The 20,661-nt window shown below is 43.8% G+C and overlaps 2 protein-coding genes across 2 annotated transcripts; one reads left to right on the forward strand and one right to left on the reverse strand.

Moving 5' to 3' along the window:
- Positions 1 to 5,567: 5,567 nt before the first annotated feature.
- Positions 5,568 to 6,344, reverse strand: F5J12DRAFT_783855 (uncharacterized protein; the record flags this gene model as incomplete). Its single annotated transcript, XM_051742934.1, has 1 exon — positions 5,568 to 6,344. One exon carries the CDS (start codon positions 6,342 to 6,344, stop codon positions 5,568 to 5,570), a length of 777 nt encoding a protein of 258 aa, XP_051598580.1.
- Positions 6,345 to 7,623: 1,279 nt separating this feature from the next.
- Positions 7,624 to 8,874, forward strand: F5J12DRAFT_840699 (uncharacterized protein). The gene is made up of 5 exons (XM_051746109.1): positions 7,624 to 7,752; positions 7,774 to 7,848; positions 7,900 to 7,995; positions 8,049 to 8,323; positions 8,375 to 8,874. Exons 1-5 carry the CDS (start codon positions 7,659 to 7,661, stop codon positions 8,750 to 8,752), a joined length of 918 nt encoding a protein of 305 aa, XP_051598581.1. The 5' UTR covers positions 7,624 to 7,658; the 3' UTR covers positions 8,753 to 8,874.
- Positions 8,875 to 20,661: the final 11,787 nt, after the last annotated feature.

The raw sequence follows: 20,661 nt of genomic DNA on the forward strand, positions 1-20,661 counted from the left end.
GTGACTGACAAAATACCAGCAATGGCATAGTCAGAGGCATCAGTTTCAACTGTAAGCAGAGTGTCAGGAACCCAGTGTGTGAGGTTGGGAGTGGAGCTGAAGGCATCCTTCAGGTGGAGGAAGGCGGAGCAACACTCCTCAGAAAAGTTCCAAGGGGCACCCTTTTGTGTGAGGTGAGTGAGCAGAACAACAACGTCAGAGTAGTTATTAATGAATTGTCTGTAGAAGTTTGTGAAGCCAAGGAAAGACTGGATGTCTCGCACCTTCTGCAGCTCAGGCCAGTAATGGACTGCCTCAACCTTCTCAGTGGACATGGTGAGACTGGAGGAAGAAAGAACATAACCAAGGTACTCAATGGAGTCAGAGTGAAACTCACACTTCTCCAGCTTGGCATAAAGACCATGCTTTTGAAGGCAGTGGAGTACCTCTTTTACATGTTCATGGTGCGACTCCATGTCCTGCTAATAGATTAGGATGTCATTGAGGTATACCATGATGCAGTCATTGAGCATGTTGGCAAAGATGCTGTTGATGAATCACTGGAAGGCTGCAGGTGTGTTAGTCAGACTGAATGGCATTACCCACCACTTGTAAGAACCATAATGAGTGTGGAAAGCTGTTTTCAATTCATCTCCATCTGCAATGTGGACTGGATGATAGGCATGGCAGAGGTCAATCTTTGTATAGACTTTAGCATGGCTTGGGGAGTTGAGTAGGTCAGAGATGAGTGGCAGCAGATAGCGGTCTTTTTTCATGATTTTATTGAGCCCTCAATAGTCTACACAGAGGTGGAGTGAACCATCCTTCTTCTTTATGAAGAGGACAGGGGCACTGTGTGTGGAGGTGGACTGCTTGATGAAACCATAGCCAAGATGCTTGTCAATAAAGGTGCATAGAGCTTCAAGCTCTGGCAGAGACAGAGAGTAGATCATGCCAATGGGTGGAGAGGCTCCTTCCTTGAGGTTGATCTTGAGATTGAACAAGCAGTGTGGCAGAAGTTCAGTAGCCTTGTCTTTACTAAAGACATCAGCAAACTCATGATACTCAGGAGGGACTGAGGAGAGGTCAGTAGGTGGAGAAGAAGTGGAGAGCCATAAGCGAAACTGTCTAGAGCCAGGGAGAGCACAGGCTCTGACATACACAGCAGCATTGATGAGTGAGACAAGCAGAGTAGAGTGCAGTGAGTCTGTCAGAGTTGCAGTTGGAGCTGCAGATGGAGCAGAGGTCACAGTGGAAGGTGATGAAGGTGCCTGGGGTGTTGGCATCCAGTACCCAGTCAATCAATGGATTGAAGTGGGTGAGCCAGTTGTGTCCTAATACCAGTGAACATGAAGAATCCAATGGAGTAACATAAAATGAAACAGAATTGACATTGCTGGAAGGAAAGCAGAGGCAAAGATCTACTTCTTTGGAAATGACAGCATTTGTACTACCATTGAACAAGTGGAGCAGAACTGGCAGAGAAATGGGGGAAACAAGAATAGCATATTTTTTGATTATGGACAGGTCTACTAAACAATGAGAAGTGCCAGAATTGATCAATGCAGGAACAGTATCCAAGAAGTGTTACAGACAGAAGTAAAGAGTTCAGACTAGAGAGAGCAGACACATTGAGTCAGATGTCCAGTTGCACACAGTTGGGATCAATGCTTCCTCCAGGCTCTGTGAGCTCCCTGGAGGAGTGGACTAATTTTTTGGCTCTACCTTCTCCATGGGCAGAGGAGGCAGAGTTCCAGCCATAGCTGCATGAGCTTTGGCTGCATGGGAGGTGGACTTGGGACAGTCCTTGGCAGAGTGACCAGCCTCACCACAGTAGAGGCAGAGGTTGTTCTTCATCCTGCACTGGCATTCAGCAGAGGTGAGTTTGCCATCCTTGCCCAGAAGATGGGCAATATTGGACTTGGGCATGTCAGACTTGGGTGGATCTTTCTGTTTGCCCTTGCCCTTGGTGTTGGACTTTGGAGTGGAGGCAGAGGGTGACAATTTGGCTTTATTGTCAGTGTTGGAAGACTGTGACTTGTCAGAGGCAGACTTGGTGGTGCATGAAACTTCTGCTTTATGCTCCCAGTAGCATGCATCAATAGTCTGAGCACATTCATGGAATTGCATGAGGGTAGAAGGTTTTCTGATGCAAGCAATCTCATCCCTGATGCAGTCTGGAAGTCCACTATAAAAGTGGTGGTGGAGTGCACCAACACTGTAGTCCTTGACCTGTGAGGCCCAGTAATTGAACTCCACAACATATTTGGTAATTTGAGAGCCATCCTTCATAGTAAGGTTCTTGAGTTGTTGGATGGCATCTGCTATGGCATCATGCAGACTGAAATTAGTTGTGAGCTCTTGTAAGAACTTGTGGTAGTTGTCCATCCAGAATGGGTGGTCATAATTGTTGGGGTTTAGTAGGTCTGGCTTGAACCAAGCCAGAGCCATACCCTTAAGGTAAGACTGAGCAAAGGTTACCTTTGCTCTGTTGGAGCAGAATGTGTGAGGGTGTTCTTGGAAGTTCAGCTCACATTGTATGAGGAACTTGCAGGGTTTCTTAGGGTCAGAGCTGTCAATGGTGTCAGGCTTGCAGACTTTGGTTTTTGGAGTGGAGTCCCCAGTGCATGAACTAGACTGCACAAGTGCATGGACAGCTCTAGCAAGAGCTATGAGGGGGTCCTCTGGCAGCTCAGCCAGGTCTTTGGGGATATCCCTGTCACCACTGCCCCTGCCATCAGGATCACCATCAGGGTCATCAGGGTTGGGGTTGGGTCCATCATCTTGGTTATGAGGAGACAGAGTATGGAAAGTGGTTGGGTGGAGGTTGGAGCAACCAGCTTGTGAAGTGCTTTTGCCTTCAGTGTGAGAGCAGCATCAAGCAGAGAATGATTGGAACTGTTTGATGACAGAAGGGAGTCAACACAGATTAGCTAGTGCAAGGTTCTCAGTGACCTCTCTCTGGGATTGAGCTCAAGTTCTCATAATGGTGTAAGATTTTCAGAAGACAGAAAATGAGATCATACAAGTGCAAGTACAAATATACTGTCAAGTCCAGGCCTACTCCAACCAACTCCAACACTGGACAAGGGCTGTGGAGAGTTCAGAAGCAAGCCCAAAAGAAAGAACTGAACTCTGACTGGCAGAGTGTTGGCAGAAATGAAGTCCACTGAGACAAAGGCAGAGCAGAGTGAGGGCATTGGGTTTAGCTCATGTGCTACCCCCTTGCATGATCTCAGCCCTCGTATTTCAGAGGGAGAGAAATAGACAGAAAGTCAGAGATAACTCCAACAGGCAGAGGATGGAGACAGAGGGAGTAGGAACTCAGTTGATATTTGTACTGAGGAATGGCAGAGTATGATACATGCTTTTATACTACTACAGAGGTACAGTAACCAGAATCAGAACTGACATACAGAGACCCAGAAATTTTCAAGTAAAACTTCCTAGACAATGAATGAAGGGTAGATGGAGGACATACAAACAGGTAACATAGAACATCCAGAAAAGGAAACAGTCCAGGTGCTGGACCATGTGGTGCATGCACTGTGGAGTACCTGACTGTGCACTGTCAGGGAGGAGTCTGAAGGTAGTCACATGACCCCTCAGAGAACAGTCCATTCAGTCCAATAGGAGAGCAACACAAGTCTGACAACTGTCAGAGCAGAGATGGTTTGTAACTGACAGAAGTTGGGTGGAGTTGGTGCAGAGTGAGTGAATGACCAGCAGAAGAGGGTGTGGAGTGAGTAAGGACTTGGAGTGAATGCATGGTTATGACATGCATGAAGCAAACAGCAAAAAAATCCAATGGCAGCATCACACCTTGTGTCATGCTTTCAGACCTTGATTCTGGTGGAGCTGCAGCCAAGCTTCAATCAGACAATCTGGAAGCAATTCTGTTGATAGAGGATGCACAAGTATGTCATGTGAGTACAGTATGTATATCTCTGCAAGTGAATCAACTGATCAAAATTTCTCTAAACACAGAACTTTTGCATTTTGTGTCAAGATGGTGGGAAACTCTGGTGTTGTGACAGTTGTGAATGGGTTGTCTGTAACCATTGTGTAACTGTTCCACAAGAACACCTCAGCAATGTTTCTGCCCCAGATGTCCAGTTTCAATGTGTCAACTGCCACTGGCTTACTTCACAGCAGGAACAAACTGTCAAACCTTATTGGGTAGGTAATAATCAGTCACCAGTGGTATTAGTGCTAATCAAGTGAACAGGGTTTCTACTGTGATGGCTATCCAGTGTTGCCAGTGCCCATTTCAGTTAACCAACCATTAGAGTTGTCCATTCATTCAAGGCTTCTTTCACACCCTACCCTTGTCATTCACCTATGCCTTACAGGAATACCAACTGGGGGACCTGTCAACATGGTAAAGGTAGTTATCAGGCTTTTGGTGACATTGGAGGTGAGGTGCACACCCCATTGACATGAATATAATTTTTCTGATGACATCATTTCCACACAGTGCCTTTCCAGCCTACTATCCCCATTTCATTCCTTGCTGTCAGGTGCCATGCTATTTCTCTTCACCTGTGGGTCAGTCATCGGGCACGAAGCTAGTTTAACCAACATCCAGGATACCATTGTGCAGTAGGCTGTTCCACATGAGGATGTTATGTACTAATTCCAAGCTTCACATGCTACAGCTTAGGTTTCTCCAGTGCTGTCACCTTTGATGCAGAGTACCTTCAACCTGTCCTCACATCAAACCTCATTATTGGCATCATTGAATGTGTGTATATCAAAGGTTACCCCATCCAGATGATTTTGCCAGAGGCCCTCACAGACTGTACTTGACTTGGGGGACACTTGAGTGTTTTTCTGTTCATGGTAGAGACAGGTGCAACTCAACACATACTCACTACTATAAGGTATATCTGGGGGCATAGGGATATCCATCTATGGGGCCAACCTCTCCCCATCCAATGCCCACAATGTGCCATCATTCTAGTGAAATGGAAACAAGTTGCTGTTCTGCATGGCCAAGGAGGGTCACAGCAATTTATTTGTATGAACAGGGCATGCAGGGAACCAACAGGAGAGGGGCAAGTGTCAATCCTTATTGCGAAACTGGACAACCTCAAGCCAGGGAAATGTGAGGGATCTGCATAGCTGGAAATCGCACTTGGAAGTCATATATTTGATTCAGCATAGTACCACCACCTCTTGTTGTTTGTCATTTGAAATCACCTTGTTTACAAGGTCCCTGCAGCCCGAAATTCATACACATTCTTTTTGGTCAGCCATGAATATCAAGTTTGTGCCTCAGCTCTATACTCCATACCTCTGCACAACCACTGTCACAGGGTGCAATTGTGCCTATATTCTCAAACAGGGTTCTGAACCCTTCGAGGGCGAGTGTCCCAATGTGTCTACATCAATGTTTTGGTATGAAGTTCCTGTGAAAGTGTTCTGTATGTCATGTGGTTTGTATTGAGGGTGCAGGTGCATTTCTCATCCTTGAAACCTGGTCTTGATTGCCATGCTGACTGCTGTTTCTGACTAGCAGCCTCTTCTCGACTCTGAGTGAGCCAGCAGTGTTGTCCCTGCTGCTCTTGCTTCCTTCACTCCCCTCATCATCCATTGGGGGCCACCTTCCCAACTGCAGTCATGAATGCAGAAATTTCAATGAATGAAGTGGTGGTATTGCAATCTATATCAAGGCAGACAATTGTTGGTGCCTCAATTCTTCCCAGGAAGTTGGCACAGAGTTGCATGCTTGACTGCAGATGCAAGGTCTGCAACTGCAGGAGGATGACAGTCAAGTGGTCCCATTGTGAGGTTGGGACAGGTTTCGTGGCATTGCATAACTTGAGCTCCTTGAGTGAAGTGAGTGGCACAAGTGCAGTGAGTAGTGCAAAAGTTGATGGCTTCGATGCTGGGTCACTTTTTTCTGGGTAATCGATGTGCAGGGTTGATAGACCATAGGAATGTGCAAGGCCAGAACTCATCGCATCCCAATGAAAGTGGCAGCCTTGGAGCACCAGGTACTCTAGGCATGGTGTGGCCAGGGTCAACAATTTGACTGGGAGGGCTTTGTTGCACTCAGGCAGGTTGCCCCAGTTTTGGCTTCTAAGGGACAAGACCCAAAGGTGGGGTGCTTCATTGTGGTTGAAGGATACCAAGTCAAAAAATTTGCAGATATATGGATATGGAGCTGTGAGATTGAAGGCTCTAAACCTCCAGAAATGATTAGCCACAGTCATCACATTCAAGATCACCAGTGCCCTAGAATCTGCTGGAAGGTCAACTGGATTGATGGAGATGTCAAGAGGTGTGTTCAGCATGTGCCTGAGCATTTCAGATGTCCATTGTGGTTTACCAGAGAACACTAGCACCCTTTCCCAGAGCATTGGTGCCTGCAAGGCAACCTTTCACCATTGCTGATAGACCTGGCTGATGGCCCTGAGCCTGGCATCACCCCTTAATTTGACAACCTCAGTGAAAATCATCACCAAGACCTTTTGAGTTATGCAGATGGCTGGCATTCACTCATTCCACTTTTGGGCAACTAGTTGGGCACTCAAAATCAGCTTTCTCAAGGATGTGTCAACTTCAGCCAATGTCACAGTCTCTAGTTTGTCAACTACTTGGTCCAGGAAGGTGATGAGGGGGATACCAGTTTCCATGATATGCCTTCCCCTGATTGTTTAAAGTGTGCATGGCACTTGCAATATGATCCCTTCAGCCTAAATGATCATTAAAAAATCACAGATAAAATATGATGAGGAGACTGATGTAGTGATGTGGTTGCCTATGCTAACTTGGAACTTAGCAGCACCTGCCATGTACATGTCCTTGTAGTAGGGATCATTCTTGAATATGACTTCAGCAATAATTACTTGAACTTCTTTCTTGTTATGGCCCACTGGCCCCTCATCAGGTGAAGGTGGTGAGATGGTTGTGATCTTATCACTAAAAAGGATTCTCTGGTTTGCAGGATGGGTGAGCAACCAGTTGACAAATATATTGGTATGAGGAACATCCCAGTTGATGTTCTTTGCCTGAAGACCTTCTGTAGTAGATGCATCACCAGTAGTGGTGACAGCCCACTGGCTGGATGAAGCCAGGTTCTTGCCATTGGTTCTGCCATGAGTAGATCTACTGCTCAATCCACGACCAGAGCCTGAATTCCTGGTGGGTCTGTTGGCAAATGTGTGGTCATAGAGGAGACATAACTTTTCAAACTCCGCAAGGCCAATGCCATTCCAGAACAATTCCAGAGCACTTCCAGCACCACCTTGAGCGCCACTATTAATGTTTATGACAAATGTTCATAGTAGGAACATAGTTAGACAATAGTATCTGTTTGACCAATGTTTGACCCATGTTTGACCATCAAACATTGGTTTTTGCCCCCAGAGTGAGTTTATAACTTCGTCATTTTTTAAGGTATCAAAATTTTGGCTGGTGAAGTTCTTATAATAATAATATTAAATTGGAGTTGTTTTGAAAAGAGTCTAAGCAATCCGTTGGGTTTTGTGTGTGCTATAAGCTTTGTACCAAAGTGGTGGCAGTGGCTAGGTGACGTGCACCATAAGCAGTTAGACAGGTCACGTCACCTTGGGGTTAGGTTAGGTCTTGAAACTCCGCTTAGGACTTGCAGACCAACTGCGCGAGGCCCTAAGATTTCTTCCCTCTTCGATTTCTCAATCACGGTACTGGCCATGTCACGGCTTTCGAGAACACTTGTTATGTTTAACCACCCTGAAATTCGTATTATGCATCTGGAATATCTGTTTCCTGCACACACCCCTGGCGGTCTTTAACCCACGGTGCAAGCAACAGCAGTGAATTCAACTGGCGACTCTGTGGTCCCAGTGAGACCAGACATGCTCAAAAGTGAACATTTTCTGGGTGAGCCTGTCAGTGTAAACCACAGGTAGTTGTCAGCTGACTGTGGCCTAGATGAGGAGGATAAAGTGATGCACGTCGTCATTGAGCCAAAGACGAAAGATGCTGGAGATTGTCCTGAGGATGGATCTTTGGGAGACTGTAGTGATGGTGAGTTTCCGTTATATTGTTGCTATCTGCTAGGACTAACTGTGACATTACAGAAATGTTGCGGTCGAGACTTACTACAATGGGATGCAGGTTGGCTGAGATGAGGCATGAGCACAACATGGAACGCCATGGCAGTGAAATGAAGAAGTTGGACGATGAATTTAGAAGAAGCATCGATAGAACGAAGAAGTCGATCAATGACTTGAAAAGAGTACACAGCGAAATACGAAAGGAGCAGTCGGAGTTGGGTCATGCCATAGCAACCCTCAATGTTCAGGTCGACGAGAGGTACAGGAAATATACCAATGAGACCGACGACCTGTGCCAGGTAATTGGTTCTGACCCATGTAGAGCGTTTCTTGACTGATCTCTCCGTCAGGCTATTTCATTCCTAGTGCTATTTCATCACGGCATCCTATTAGACATGGCAGAAGAAAAAATGATTCGTTGTTTTGGCAAGGAATCATGGGAGAGACTCTGTGCGTCCCATCTACCACTCCCTAAATTGGCAAGACGCATCAAGAACAAACTCAAAGAACGTCGACAGTCGCATACTCCCTCTGTCGAGGAATTGATGTACCTGTTCTCTCATATCTATGTACGAAAGAAACCGGACGTTAGGGATGTCACCCACCGTGCCACTCAGGAGGAACTTAAAGAGGCAATAATGGCCGTACCAGTCGACGAGCAACCTGAGAACAGGCAGTTCCTCGAGTCCTTATTCGAATTTCTATTCGAGCAACCTTTCGACTCGTAGCAACGGTACAGTTACTACATACCTGGCATTGTGTACTTGTTCTGTGTTGCAAACGCAATAAACACACGACTCTCCGACCTATTTTATGTTCCTTGTGACAGTACTGATGACCGTATACGCGTTCTACTAAATATAGTCCCGTTGTACGCTGTCGATCGGATGTTGGAACCTGGGTTTGCATTGGTGGCAGACCTCGCCATTGTCAGTTGGTGTTGGTGGTAGATCATTGTTGGAAATATTTACTAGTTCCGACATCTAGACACGCCTAGACTAACATGCTGTGATACATGTGTATGATCACCTGACATGCTCAGTCAGATAGCTCCACAATGATGTCATAATGACATCATTTACTACATCATATTCCATGACATTCTATGCACTTCTATACTATACATAGTAGTACTTTCCTTTTATGCAACTGGTCCATGTGTACATTTACATGTATATAAACTCAGGGATTTCTGCTGTACTCCCCATTGTTCTACCTACAGAACAATCAACTCTTCCTACAAACTGCTCTAACAAGCCCAACTAGTTATTATCAGGCAAGTGTTCTGTATGAGCTCTCTTGCCCCTTCCCATTCCTCTGTGCAATAGGTTATGAGCCCCACCTTCTAGGTGTTGGTGCTATTTACTTGATTTGCATAGATTTGATCACTGCTGACAGGCAAATCACTATGGATCAAGTAGGCGTAGATGTGCTTGGTTGGGCTGCTTTTACTATCATGTTGTCACCTTTAGCTGGCTGTTATCAGTCGATTTTTCTAGTGTATTATGGAGCTTTTGGTGTGCAGGACATGAACCAACTCTTTGTCACTTCATCCACCTTCTGGATGATGTTACTCAGTCTCCCAACCTGGCTGCAGCTTTATCAACAATATGTGGCCAGAGTCAAAGAATGTGAGCTCCTTGCTCTGTTCAACATGCTAGGTGAACAACATCAAGTACTTTGACTCAGACATATGCTCCCTCTTCCACTGCCTCATTACTTACACTTTCATATTCCTGATCTCAACTGAGAACCAGACTTAGATCCTGTACTGGCCTACACTGTCAAAGGTGCAGTTGATCCTGCTCCTCCCCAACATGTACCTTCTCCAGATCCTCTGGAGATGGCCAAACTGCTAGAGATTCTCACTGAGGATTTCCATAATGGTGGAGACCTCATCACTGAGAACCTTGTCTTACCTGATATCAATCTTGCAGATCTTGATCTTGCTGAGTTCAAGTTTCTTTAAAAATTATGGGAACTAATCAAGTCTATTTATCAAGAATGTCTCTCGTTGTTGCTAAATGTTTGGAAACACAAATCACCAAACATTGGGATGGAATGTATGAGGGTGCAAAGTGGAGGAAGTATGCAATTAAGGAGATAATAGAGTATATGGAGATGTTGTATGTCTGAGACTGTGCCTCATGGTGTGAGGCAGTTCCATCATCCATGGCTTTCTTCAAGAAGCCAAATCCCACAACTTATCTCATCCCTCTTTCCAATGTCAAACTCTCCTGGGATCAAATGCCCACTTTTCCTGGCTTTGATTCCCTGTACTTTTGCCCTGGTATCCACATTGCTTATCACAGCTATTTCACTGACTTCTTCCTAAAGCTTACCCATTCATCTTCTCCACATGTGATTGCTAACTTCAATGGTTGTGACTTACCCAGTGTCACCTATGAAGATCCTTTGCTATTCACCATCCCCATGTCAACCATTATCCATGACACCTTCATCTATGTCATGCACAATGCCCATCTGCACTACCTTGCCAGAAACTTCTGCAGGCTCATCCTGCCTCTTTGGGTTTGGCATGAGCATCTTGAGTGCCTTCACCAAGGAATTTGGGCTGACAGGTCCACTGACATCAGATGTGTCCCAAGGTGGTTCCACCAAAGATGTAGAAGTGGAGATGAATTTGATAAAGAGCTCTTTGAGTTCTTGCTGGAGTTTAAATGACAAGCCAATATGGGTGCCAATGTCAGATATGAGAGTTCTCAAGACATCTTGGATATGTTAATGGAGCCAGTCACAGAAAATTCACTTACTGGCCCTCAACAGAGGACATTTGCAGGGACTTTGAACATGTCATGGCCAACACTTCTTTTGATTATTTCATGGAACCATGATGCCACTTTGAACCTTCCATGGCTCTTGCAAGAGCTCACCAGTCTCATACCATTAACATGCAACTATCCTCTCCCCAGTACCATGGACATACTGTACACATCTAGAGGCCTGTACCACAAGGAGCTTGAGGAACCAGTGCTGGATGAATCTTATAATATTTTCAAAATCATTGTAAAATCTCAATGTCCTGGTTTTTGTAACACTGGTTGTTTTCCTATTCCCTATAGTTGTGTGGATCCTTACTTAGGATTCACTGGCGACAGTGTACCTTTACATGATGCCACTTGGAGTTTCTTTGGGTATCATTATTTTGAACCCTTAGACTTTGAGTTACTTGACTCTTTGACTCTGCATCCTTCTCAATCGTTTTTATATGATCATCTAATCTTGGACATCTACTAGAATGTCCAAAGGCCTTGGCAAACAAATTCCAAAACTTAATGGCCTTAATTATGCCTCTTGGTCGATTCTTATGAAAGCATACTTTCAAACTCTTGGTATTATGAACATCATTGATGGTACCAAACCAAAACCCATGGATGTGGCACAGCAGGAACCTTGGATCACTAGCAATTTATGTGCCCAAGGAATCATTACACTATACTGTGATCCTATGATTGCAATGTCTATTGATGGGAAAGACATGTCAAAGCTCAAATGGGACAAGCTTAAAACCAAATATGGCAATCCCTCTGCCATGACTACTTTCATGGAGTTCCAGAGGTTGATACACATCCAAATTAAACCAAAGGATGATATCATGGTTAAAATCTCTGAGATTACCATGATCATGATGGCTATTCATGGTCAAGGCATTGACCTTAATGACAACATGAAAGCCCTTATACCTGTCCATTCTATGTCTCAAGCCTGGGAACAGGCTCCTGTCAATATATTATCATCTATCACTGCTGGCCAATTATCCCCAGATACTGTCATTCCTAGGATGGAGGAAATTTGGGTGCATAAGTCTGGCAAGACTATGCTGCCTCAACAAGAAATAGTGAGTACATCTGGTACCTGAGTTAAACAGGAGTCCAATTCCCTGTTAGCTCAGATGAATAAACTGCCCTTGTGCAACATTTGCTGAGGTGCTCACAATACTCAAGATCATTGCAGAGGAGGAAGTTCTGGATTCTGTGGTGGCTGAGGTGGTCATGGTGGTCATGGAGGTCGCAGATGTGGACATGGAGGATTTTCTCCTTACCCACATCAGCAGCAACAGCAACAGGGTTCTTCACAGAACCATGGCAGTATAACCAAAACTGCCATTGTGGCAAAGGCAAGGGCAAAGCCTGAGCCAATGCTCTTGAAATAGAGGGCAAAGGAGCTGAAGTTGTCAACTTCACTTCTATTGAACAAATGCCCAATGATTATCCTTATGAAAATTATGAGGATAATGCTGCTGATTTTCATGTCACTGCTATGGACATCAACTGCAAACAAACTCCCAAATATACTCCTGCACCTCCTGCTGCAGTTGAGAATGTCTATACCACAGACCTTGAAACTTTCCTCAGATCACACACTATTACCAGTGTCCAGGAATATGATCCAGACTTGTCCCAACAAGATATTTCCATGGCTATGGAAAATATTGGCAATTCCTGGACTTTCCCAGTTGATGGAGCAACTGGTGAACTCTCCTCTTGGTTCCTTGATGAAATTCAGGGATCCTTTAATGATCAAGTTGAGTCAGTTGAAATTCACATCAAAATCCCAAATAATAATATGCCTTGTTCATGCACTGTTTGTCACTGAGCAGCCATGCATTCACTCCATGTGGACTTACCCCTATGGGAACCATCACAATGGGAGAGTGCGAACTCTTCACAGAGGATGATATCCTTTCCCTCTCATCAGGAGGACAGGATATGTAATCATGACACCTGTGATTCCTCAGATGGAATGGCAACTTCCCATGTGGCTCACACAAATGTGGTACAGGCAGGGATTGATGAGAGTAATGGCATTGTGAATCCATCATGAGATGGACATATTAATAAGTCTTCCAGAAGACTTCAAAAATGCTGCCATTTTTCTTTAAAAGAATTTCATGGCTCCTTACCAGATGTAAAACCAGTTAAACCTCTTCACTTTTCTTTTTTCCATAATCATCCTGATGTCAAGCTTGATCCTAATGACTCTGCTTCAGGATATTGGCAAGTTCAACAAAAATGCTTATGATACTTATGACTGCTATCCCTTGGGTGTGCACTCATCATTTAAGAATCTACCAAAGGGTGAGTCAATTTGGATGTTGGATTCTGGAGCATCACATCATGTGACTCCATTTAAAACTGATTACCTTACTTCCTGAGAATTCTCCAATCCAGCTCAAGCATCAACTGCTGGAATGTCAAGAGTTAAAATTCTTGGAGAAGGAACAGTGGTTATTTGCCTTGAATCAGGGCATAACTTAACACTCCATAATGTTGCTTATAGTCCTTTCTTTTCAAAATGACTATGCTCTAGAAATGTGCTCCTAGAAAATGGGTACAGGAGCACCACAACTTTATCCCATGAAGTAATCCAAGCACCAGATGGCCAGATTGTTGTTGAAGTGAAATTAGCTTCTCCAACTTCACTGTTACACTGGTTTGTGGGCATACCGCTTCCACCTACCAATGCTTTTTCAGTCCTTTGCCCTCTGGTACAGTCATTATCACCAGAAAACCTTTGGCATAATCAACTTGGACACCTGGCAAATGCTATCCTTCATCATCTTCACCACTTGGGTCTTCCTACTCTTAATATACAGGGGGAGACTTCCTCTTGTAAAGGGTGTGCTCAGGGTAAAATGTCTTCTGAGGCATTTAAACCTTCTTGGAAACAAGCTACTAAGCTTCTTGAATTGGTTCATGCTGACCTACTAGAGTTACCAGTGGAATCATATTTCCACTCCAAATATGTCCTTACTCTTTTGGACAACTACTCTTCCTTTGGCTTTTGCCTCTACCTTCACAACAAATCTGACACTTATACTGCTTTTGCCAATTGGATGGTCTCCACTCAAAATACTACTGGTCACCATCTTCTTGTGCTCTGTTTGGATCAAGGGGGAGAATTTATGGGTCATACTTTCAAAGTGCTCTTCACTTCTTGAGGAATCACCCACCAATTGTCAATTGCTGATCAACCACAACAAAATGGTCATGCAGAGCAATTTAATCACACCATTCTTGAAAAGTCTGGAACTATTCATCATCACACATGTGTCCCTAAATGGTATTGGAATTTTGTGTTTGACTGTGCACTCCATGTGTACAATTGAACTCTGCTGAAGTGAATCCTGTTCAAGACACCTGCTGAATTATACTTAGGAAAAGTTCCAGATATTTCCTATTTCTGCACCTTTGGCTGCAAGGCTTACATTTGGGTTCCAAAAGAACAATGAAAAGATAAATTGGAACCTCATGCAATCAAGATGGTTTTCTTAGGCTATGAGCCTAATACCAAAGGATACAGATTTCTCCATGGTCAGAAGATTATTCTTTCTTGAACTGCAAAATTCATAGAAGACTCCTTTCCTTTTTGCTCAGATAAACAAAAGAAGACTGAAACCTTTGACCCCAATTCTGAAGATGACCATTCATCATCTTCTGATTCTGAAAGCCTACATTCATTACTGGAACCTGATCAGTTCCAAAATGGGTCTCATCAACCCAGACAACCAAGTCCTATTAATCCCAATCCAAACCCACAGCAGGGAAGAGCTGCAGACCAGCCTAGAGCTCAACAACAGAGAGCACCTGCTGCTGTACCTCCAGTCAACCCTCAACTCATGCAGCATCCCCATAATCCCTGGAATGCTCCTTGTTGAGAACCACATCCTCCCAGACAAACCAAAGTTCCTAACAAACCCAGAAACATATACAGAGATCAGAGAAACCCAGTTGAAATAGAAAGGGAAATCCAACAAAGACAGGATTGTCTACAACAGCACTTTTGTGATGTTGAAGACTCTGCTTGTGAAGTTTGAGAACAAAGAGAAGAAAGAATTTGTAGGGAGTTAGAGAATCAAAGACCACCTTCACTGGTCTTACCTCCTCACCTACAACCTCCTCCAGTTCCTCATGAATGGACTGGACATCCATCTCGAACACCACCATCTCCCTTGACTCCTATTCCCAACTCTCCAAAAGCTATGCAAGATCAGGAATTCCAAATGCATCCCTTTGAATTTTCACTTGCTGCTAGAATCAAAGAATCACCAGACCATTTTAAAGACATTCTAAAATTGACTCCTGATCTGAAAAAGAAGTGGTTTGATGCAATGAAGGACAAATTAAAGTCTATAGAAGAAAGACAAGTTTGGACCTTGGTGGATCCTCCAAAGGATCAGAAACTTATTAAATGTCAATGGGTTTTCACAGTTAAAAGCAATGGTCGACACAAAGCTCATCTTGTGGCAAAAGGCTTCACACAAGAATTTGGAACCAACTTTGAAGACACCTTCTCTCCAGTTGCTCACTTTGAGACAGTGCAAATTCTACTTGCTTTCACTGCTCAAAGAAATTGGGAAATGGAAGCACTGGACATTAAAACTGCCTTCTTATATGGCAACCTAGATGAAGAAATTTATATGGAGCAACCAGAAGGCTTCAAAGTAAAGGGTCAAGAACACAAGGTTTATTGGTTACTTCATGCCTTATACAGCCTCAAACAAGCTGCATTAGCATGGAATAAAGCCCTACATGCATCTCTTCTTCACATGGGCTATATATGCTCAAAAGTGGATGCTGGAATCTATATCCATTCATCAAAAGCTGGCATTGTCATTTTCCTTGTCTATGTCAATGATGGATTATTTCTAGGATCAGACAAATGTCTTCTTAAAGCCAAGGAAGATGAGTTTATGAAGAAATGGGAATCCCACAACTTAGGAGAAGTAAAAGAATATCTTGGTTTACAAATACACTGAGACTGATCAAGGAAGGAAATTTACCTTGATCAAATTCCCTATGTCAAAAAGGTCATTAAATGCTTTAACATGGAGACTGCTCAAAATGTTTGCACTCCATTACCCTCAGGATACCAACTGGAAAAGGCTCCTACAGAATATCAAGCAACATCCACACTTTGCTCTCAGTACCAGTCTATCATAGGGTCATTGTGTTATATGGCTCTTGGTACATGTCCAGATATTGCTTATGTGGTAATACACATGAGTCAATATATGTTGAATCCCACTGAGGATCATCAAAACAAAGCACTGCATATAGTTCACTATATTGCATCTACTCCAAAGTCAGTGCTTTACTATTCTGGACTCAAAGCATGGATCTATGGCTTTGCCAACTCTGATTGGGCTGCCAATAAAGACACTCATAATTCAACTACTGGATATGCCATGTTTCTTGGCAATTCCTTAATTTCTTGGCAATCTCACAAACAGAAGATGATCACACTATCCTCAACTGAAGCTGAGTACATGGCTTCATGTGACACTGCCCATCAAATCAAATGGCTATTTATGCTATTTGATGAACTCAAGTTAAAAATGGATAATACCATATTATACTGTGACAATATGGGTGCTCACTTTATTGCCAAGAATCCTGTCTCAGATGGATGGTCAAAACATATAGACATCCAATGGCACTTCATTTGTGAATGTGTACAAGAAGGCTTATTCAGTATCAAGTATATCTCTACTGATTGCCAAAAAGCTGATGGTCTTACCAAATCATTAACATGGCAGAAGTTCAAAACTAATTGCTCAGCAATGGGATTGGTAACACTACCATTTTGAGCAAGGGGGAGTGTTGGAAATATTTACTAGTTCTGACATCTAGACACACCTAGACTAACATGCTGTGATACACATGTATGATCACCTGACATGCTCAGTCAGATAGCTCCACAATGATGTCATAATGACATCATTTACTATGTCATATTCCATGACATTCTATGCACTTCTATACTATACATAGTAGTACTTTCCTTTTACACAACTGGTCTGTGCATGCATCTACATGTATATAAACTCAGGGATTTCTGCTGTACTCCCCATCATTCTACCTACAGAACAATCAACTCTTCCTACAAACTGCTCTAACAAGCCCAACTAGTTATTATCAGGCAAGTGTTCTGTCTGAGCTCTCTTGCCCCTTCCCATTCCTCTGCACAATAATCATCACCATGAATATCGGTGGTTGAGCCTGAGGTACTACAAGGCATGAAATCAATGAAGATAAGTTCTAACACCTATAAACCTTGAACTGCCCACTAACCAATTCCCCCATGTCATTGGTGTGTTAGCAGGAGTGCTTTCTGCGATTGGCTATTGTGTGGAGTTGTAAACTCTCAAGTGGTACAGTGTAATGCCAATAAGAAGTGAAGGACTTTTAATGGTGGCACAACAAGAAGAATCCTTGACACTATTTGGATTTCCAGACACAAGGGTATGTCTTATTTGAAGTAGAAAAAAGGACTCCATACAGTATGCTACATGGCCCATTTTATAGGGTAGAGACTAGGCACAAAATATGTCAGAGTACACATATGGGTCAAGTAGGATCACACAATATATGAAAATCATAGTAGGTCTGTCACTGGGAATTCACCATCTAACCAAACAGTTGACAGCATCAGACTGAATCCTTACATCCCCCCTCCAGGGTACAAAGTATCCTTCATCCTTGGAGTATGTGCTTACTCAGCAATGTCTCTGGCATTTTCTGTGTCCTTGCCCTGAAGCATCATGTCATCCTCCTCACCTTCAGTGTCAGCAGTGCCATCATACTCCATGTCATATTCCCCCTCAAGGGTGTTGATGGCACCATCAACAACAAGAGGGTCAAACATGACATTGGAGGAATCATGAGCAGATGAGTCAGCAAATATGCCATAGGAAGGTGTTGCATCTAGGGTAGTGACCAAGGAGCTAGCCACAGGTGCAGATGGGTGTGTGCTAGTAGGTGGTTTAGTGCCCTCTTGATGCCTACCTGCCCTTGTGGCCTCCTGCTGCTTACTCAAGCTTGATTTTTCAGCATGACAACCTTCGAGGGACAAGGAGTTGGGGCATCCACCCAGGGGCCCCTTTGCCTGGCAATTGTTCTCCCTATGACCAGGGTTATGGTTGCCATGGCAAGGACATGGGCTATGCCTATGCATGGTAGGTTTGGTTTCCCTGTGTTTGACTCTTTGGCAGGGATTGTTGTGCCCACATTGGTTATGCCCATGGGTACAGGATACACATGAGTTGACACAGTGGTCAGCACAAGGACAGGCCTGGCATAAGCAGCAACATATAGCTTTACTGTCTCAAAAGTGTGCTGTTCAGTGTAAGTCCATCAAAAGGGGCAGGTAATTGATCTTGCTGAAAGGCCCATCTTTATGTTGTGACATGGGTGCATCTTACTAGACAGGCCTGTCCATGTGTTGTGACCCTGTAAATGATATATATTGAAGGGCCCATCCATGTGTTGTGATGGTATAAATGGTATTATGGAAGGGCCTGTCCATCTGTTGTGACAATGTAATTGATAATACTGACTGGCCAGTCTTTATGTTGTGACATGGGTGCATCTTACTAGATGGGCCCATCCAAGTGTTGTGACCCTGTAAATGATATATATTAAAGGGCCCATCTTTATGTTGCAACAGGTACATCTTACTATGGATGGGCCCATCCATGTGTTGTGATGGTATAAATGGTATTATGGAAGGGCCTGTCCATCTGTTGTGACAATGTAATTGATAATACTGACTGGCCTGTCTTTATGTTGTGACATGGGTGCATCTTACTAGATGGGCCCATCCATGTGTTGTGACCCTGTAAATGATATATATTGAAGGGCCTGTCTTTATGTTGTGACAGGTACATCTTACTATGGACAGGCCCACCCATGTGTTGTGATGGTATAAATGGTATTACAGAAGGGCCCATCCATATGTTGTGACACTATAAATCACATTACTGATGGGCCTGTCTTTATGTTGCAGCAGGGGTGCATCTTACTAGATGGGCCCATCCATGTGTTGTGACCCTGTAAATGATATATATTGAAGGGCCTGTCTTTATGTTGTGACAGGTACATCTTACTATGAATGGGCCTGCCCATGTGCTGTGATGGTATAAATGATATTACAGAAGGGCCCATCCATATATTTTGATGCTATAAATGATATTACTGATGGGCCCATCTTTATGTTGCAGCAGGGATGCATCTTACTAGACAGGCCAATCTATGTGTTGTGATGCTGTCAATGACATTACTGATGGGCCTGTCCTTATGTTGCAACAGACATACATCTTGCTATGGACAGGTCCATCTATATGTTGTGACAGGGGTATATTATCCCAAAGATGGGCCCTTCCATATGTTGCCAACTCTGTAATCTATCATAGAAGGGCCCCTCTTTATGTTTGACCCTATAAAGCATATGACAGGCAGGCCCATCCATATGTTGCAACCTTCTTCATGATACAATAGGTGGGCCTGTCCATGTCTTACAGTAGCTCAGCATACTTACTTGGTCACAGGCCTGTCTATATGTTGCAACATCCTTACCCTCCACAGGTCCTCCCATATGTTGTGGAATTGTGCTTATGGGCCCATACATATGTTGCTCTCACTATAGGCCCTCAGGCCTGTCCATGTGTCATGGCTAATCTATTTAGACAGGCCCATCACAGTGTCTATATAAGTGTTGGCATTTTGGCATGCAGGCTACCTATATGTTGTGACTAAATGGACTACATGGGGTCCAAAAACTGTCCTTGTGAGAGCCAGTTTGGAAACCAGAAATTCTGCAGAAGTCCATCCTTGATAGTTTGTGTATGATTGGCTGTCTAGATCATTGCCAGCTCTGAGTTTGAATCATGTCAGCCTCAGCCTATTGTCATTATGGATGAGGCTGTTGATGATAGTGGCTTTGGGGAACTTTGCCAACAACACACAATCCAGTATATGGGTCTCTCATCAGCATCATCATTTGTGCTACCACTCAACAAGCCACTCCAATCAGAAAGAGACCAGAACCATACCATACTTCAGCCCTTACTGGTGAAGGCTGGGTCATTGAACTTCTTACTGGTCACTGGGAACGCATCCAATGTGAACTTGGCATACATGCTGATGTGTTCACACTTCTTGTGGACCATCTTCAAGAGATGGGCCACAGAAATTCTTGATTCATTTCACTTGAAGAACAGCTGGCAATCTTCCTATACATGAGTATCACTGGCCTAACTATCAGGCATGTTGGCAAGCACTTTCAGTGTTTGAATGACATGATTTCTCAGTACATCCATTTAGTCTACCAATTGTTCTCCTGTAACTGATGTTGGGCTCATACAGATACTTCTGCAAATTTGTTTTCATTTTTTCCTCATCACCATTCTATGATGCATACATTCACATGCCTGCCATGGATGAGGTTCAGTCTGGAATTAGAGGATACAAGGTTTTGGCCATTCTTTTGGGATGCAATTGGTGTGCTGGATGGAAGCCATATCCATGCTGTGCTGGGAGCAAGTGACCAGGCACCTTATTGCAATCACAAAGGCTTCGTCTCGCAAAACTGCCTATTCACCTGTGACTTCCAACTCAAGTTCATATATGCCATCACTGGATGGGAGGGTTCAGCAACAGATGCATGTATTTACCAAGATGCATGCTCAAAAGATTTGATTATTCCTGAGGGTAAGTATTTCCTTGCAGATGCCAGCTTCCCCCACTGCCCAGAACTCTTGGTTCCCTACCATGGTATCCACTACCACCTTGCTGAGTGGCATCATACAAAATTGAGGTGTGTGCAACATTTCTAT

The sequence above is a fragment of the Pisolithus orientalis genome (assembly GCF_024613125.1).
Source record: "Pisolithus orientalis strain OTSU chromosome Unknown F5J12scaffold_21, whole genome shotgun sequence".
Taxonomy (NCBI): Eukaryota; Fungi; Basidiomycota; class Agaricomycetes; order Boletales; family Pisolithaceae; genus Pisolithus; species Pisolithus orientalis.

Coding starts and splice junctions, on each gene's coding strand:
- F5J12DRAFT_840699 (XM_051746109.1), top strand. CDS start 7,659: ATGTCACGGCTTTCGAGAACACTTGTTATGTTTAACCACCCTGAAATT. Junction 7,996..8,048: donor TTTGGGAGACTGTAGTGATG/GTGAGTTTCCGT, acceptor GTGACATTACAG/AAATGTTGCGGTCGAGACTT. Junction 8,324..8,374: donor AGACCGACGACCTGTGCCAG/GTAATTGGTTCT, acceptor TCTCTCCGTCAG/GCTATTTCATTCCTAGTGCT.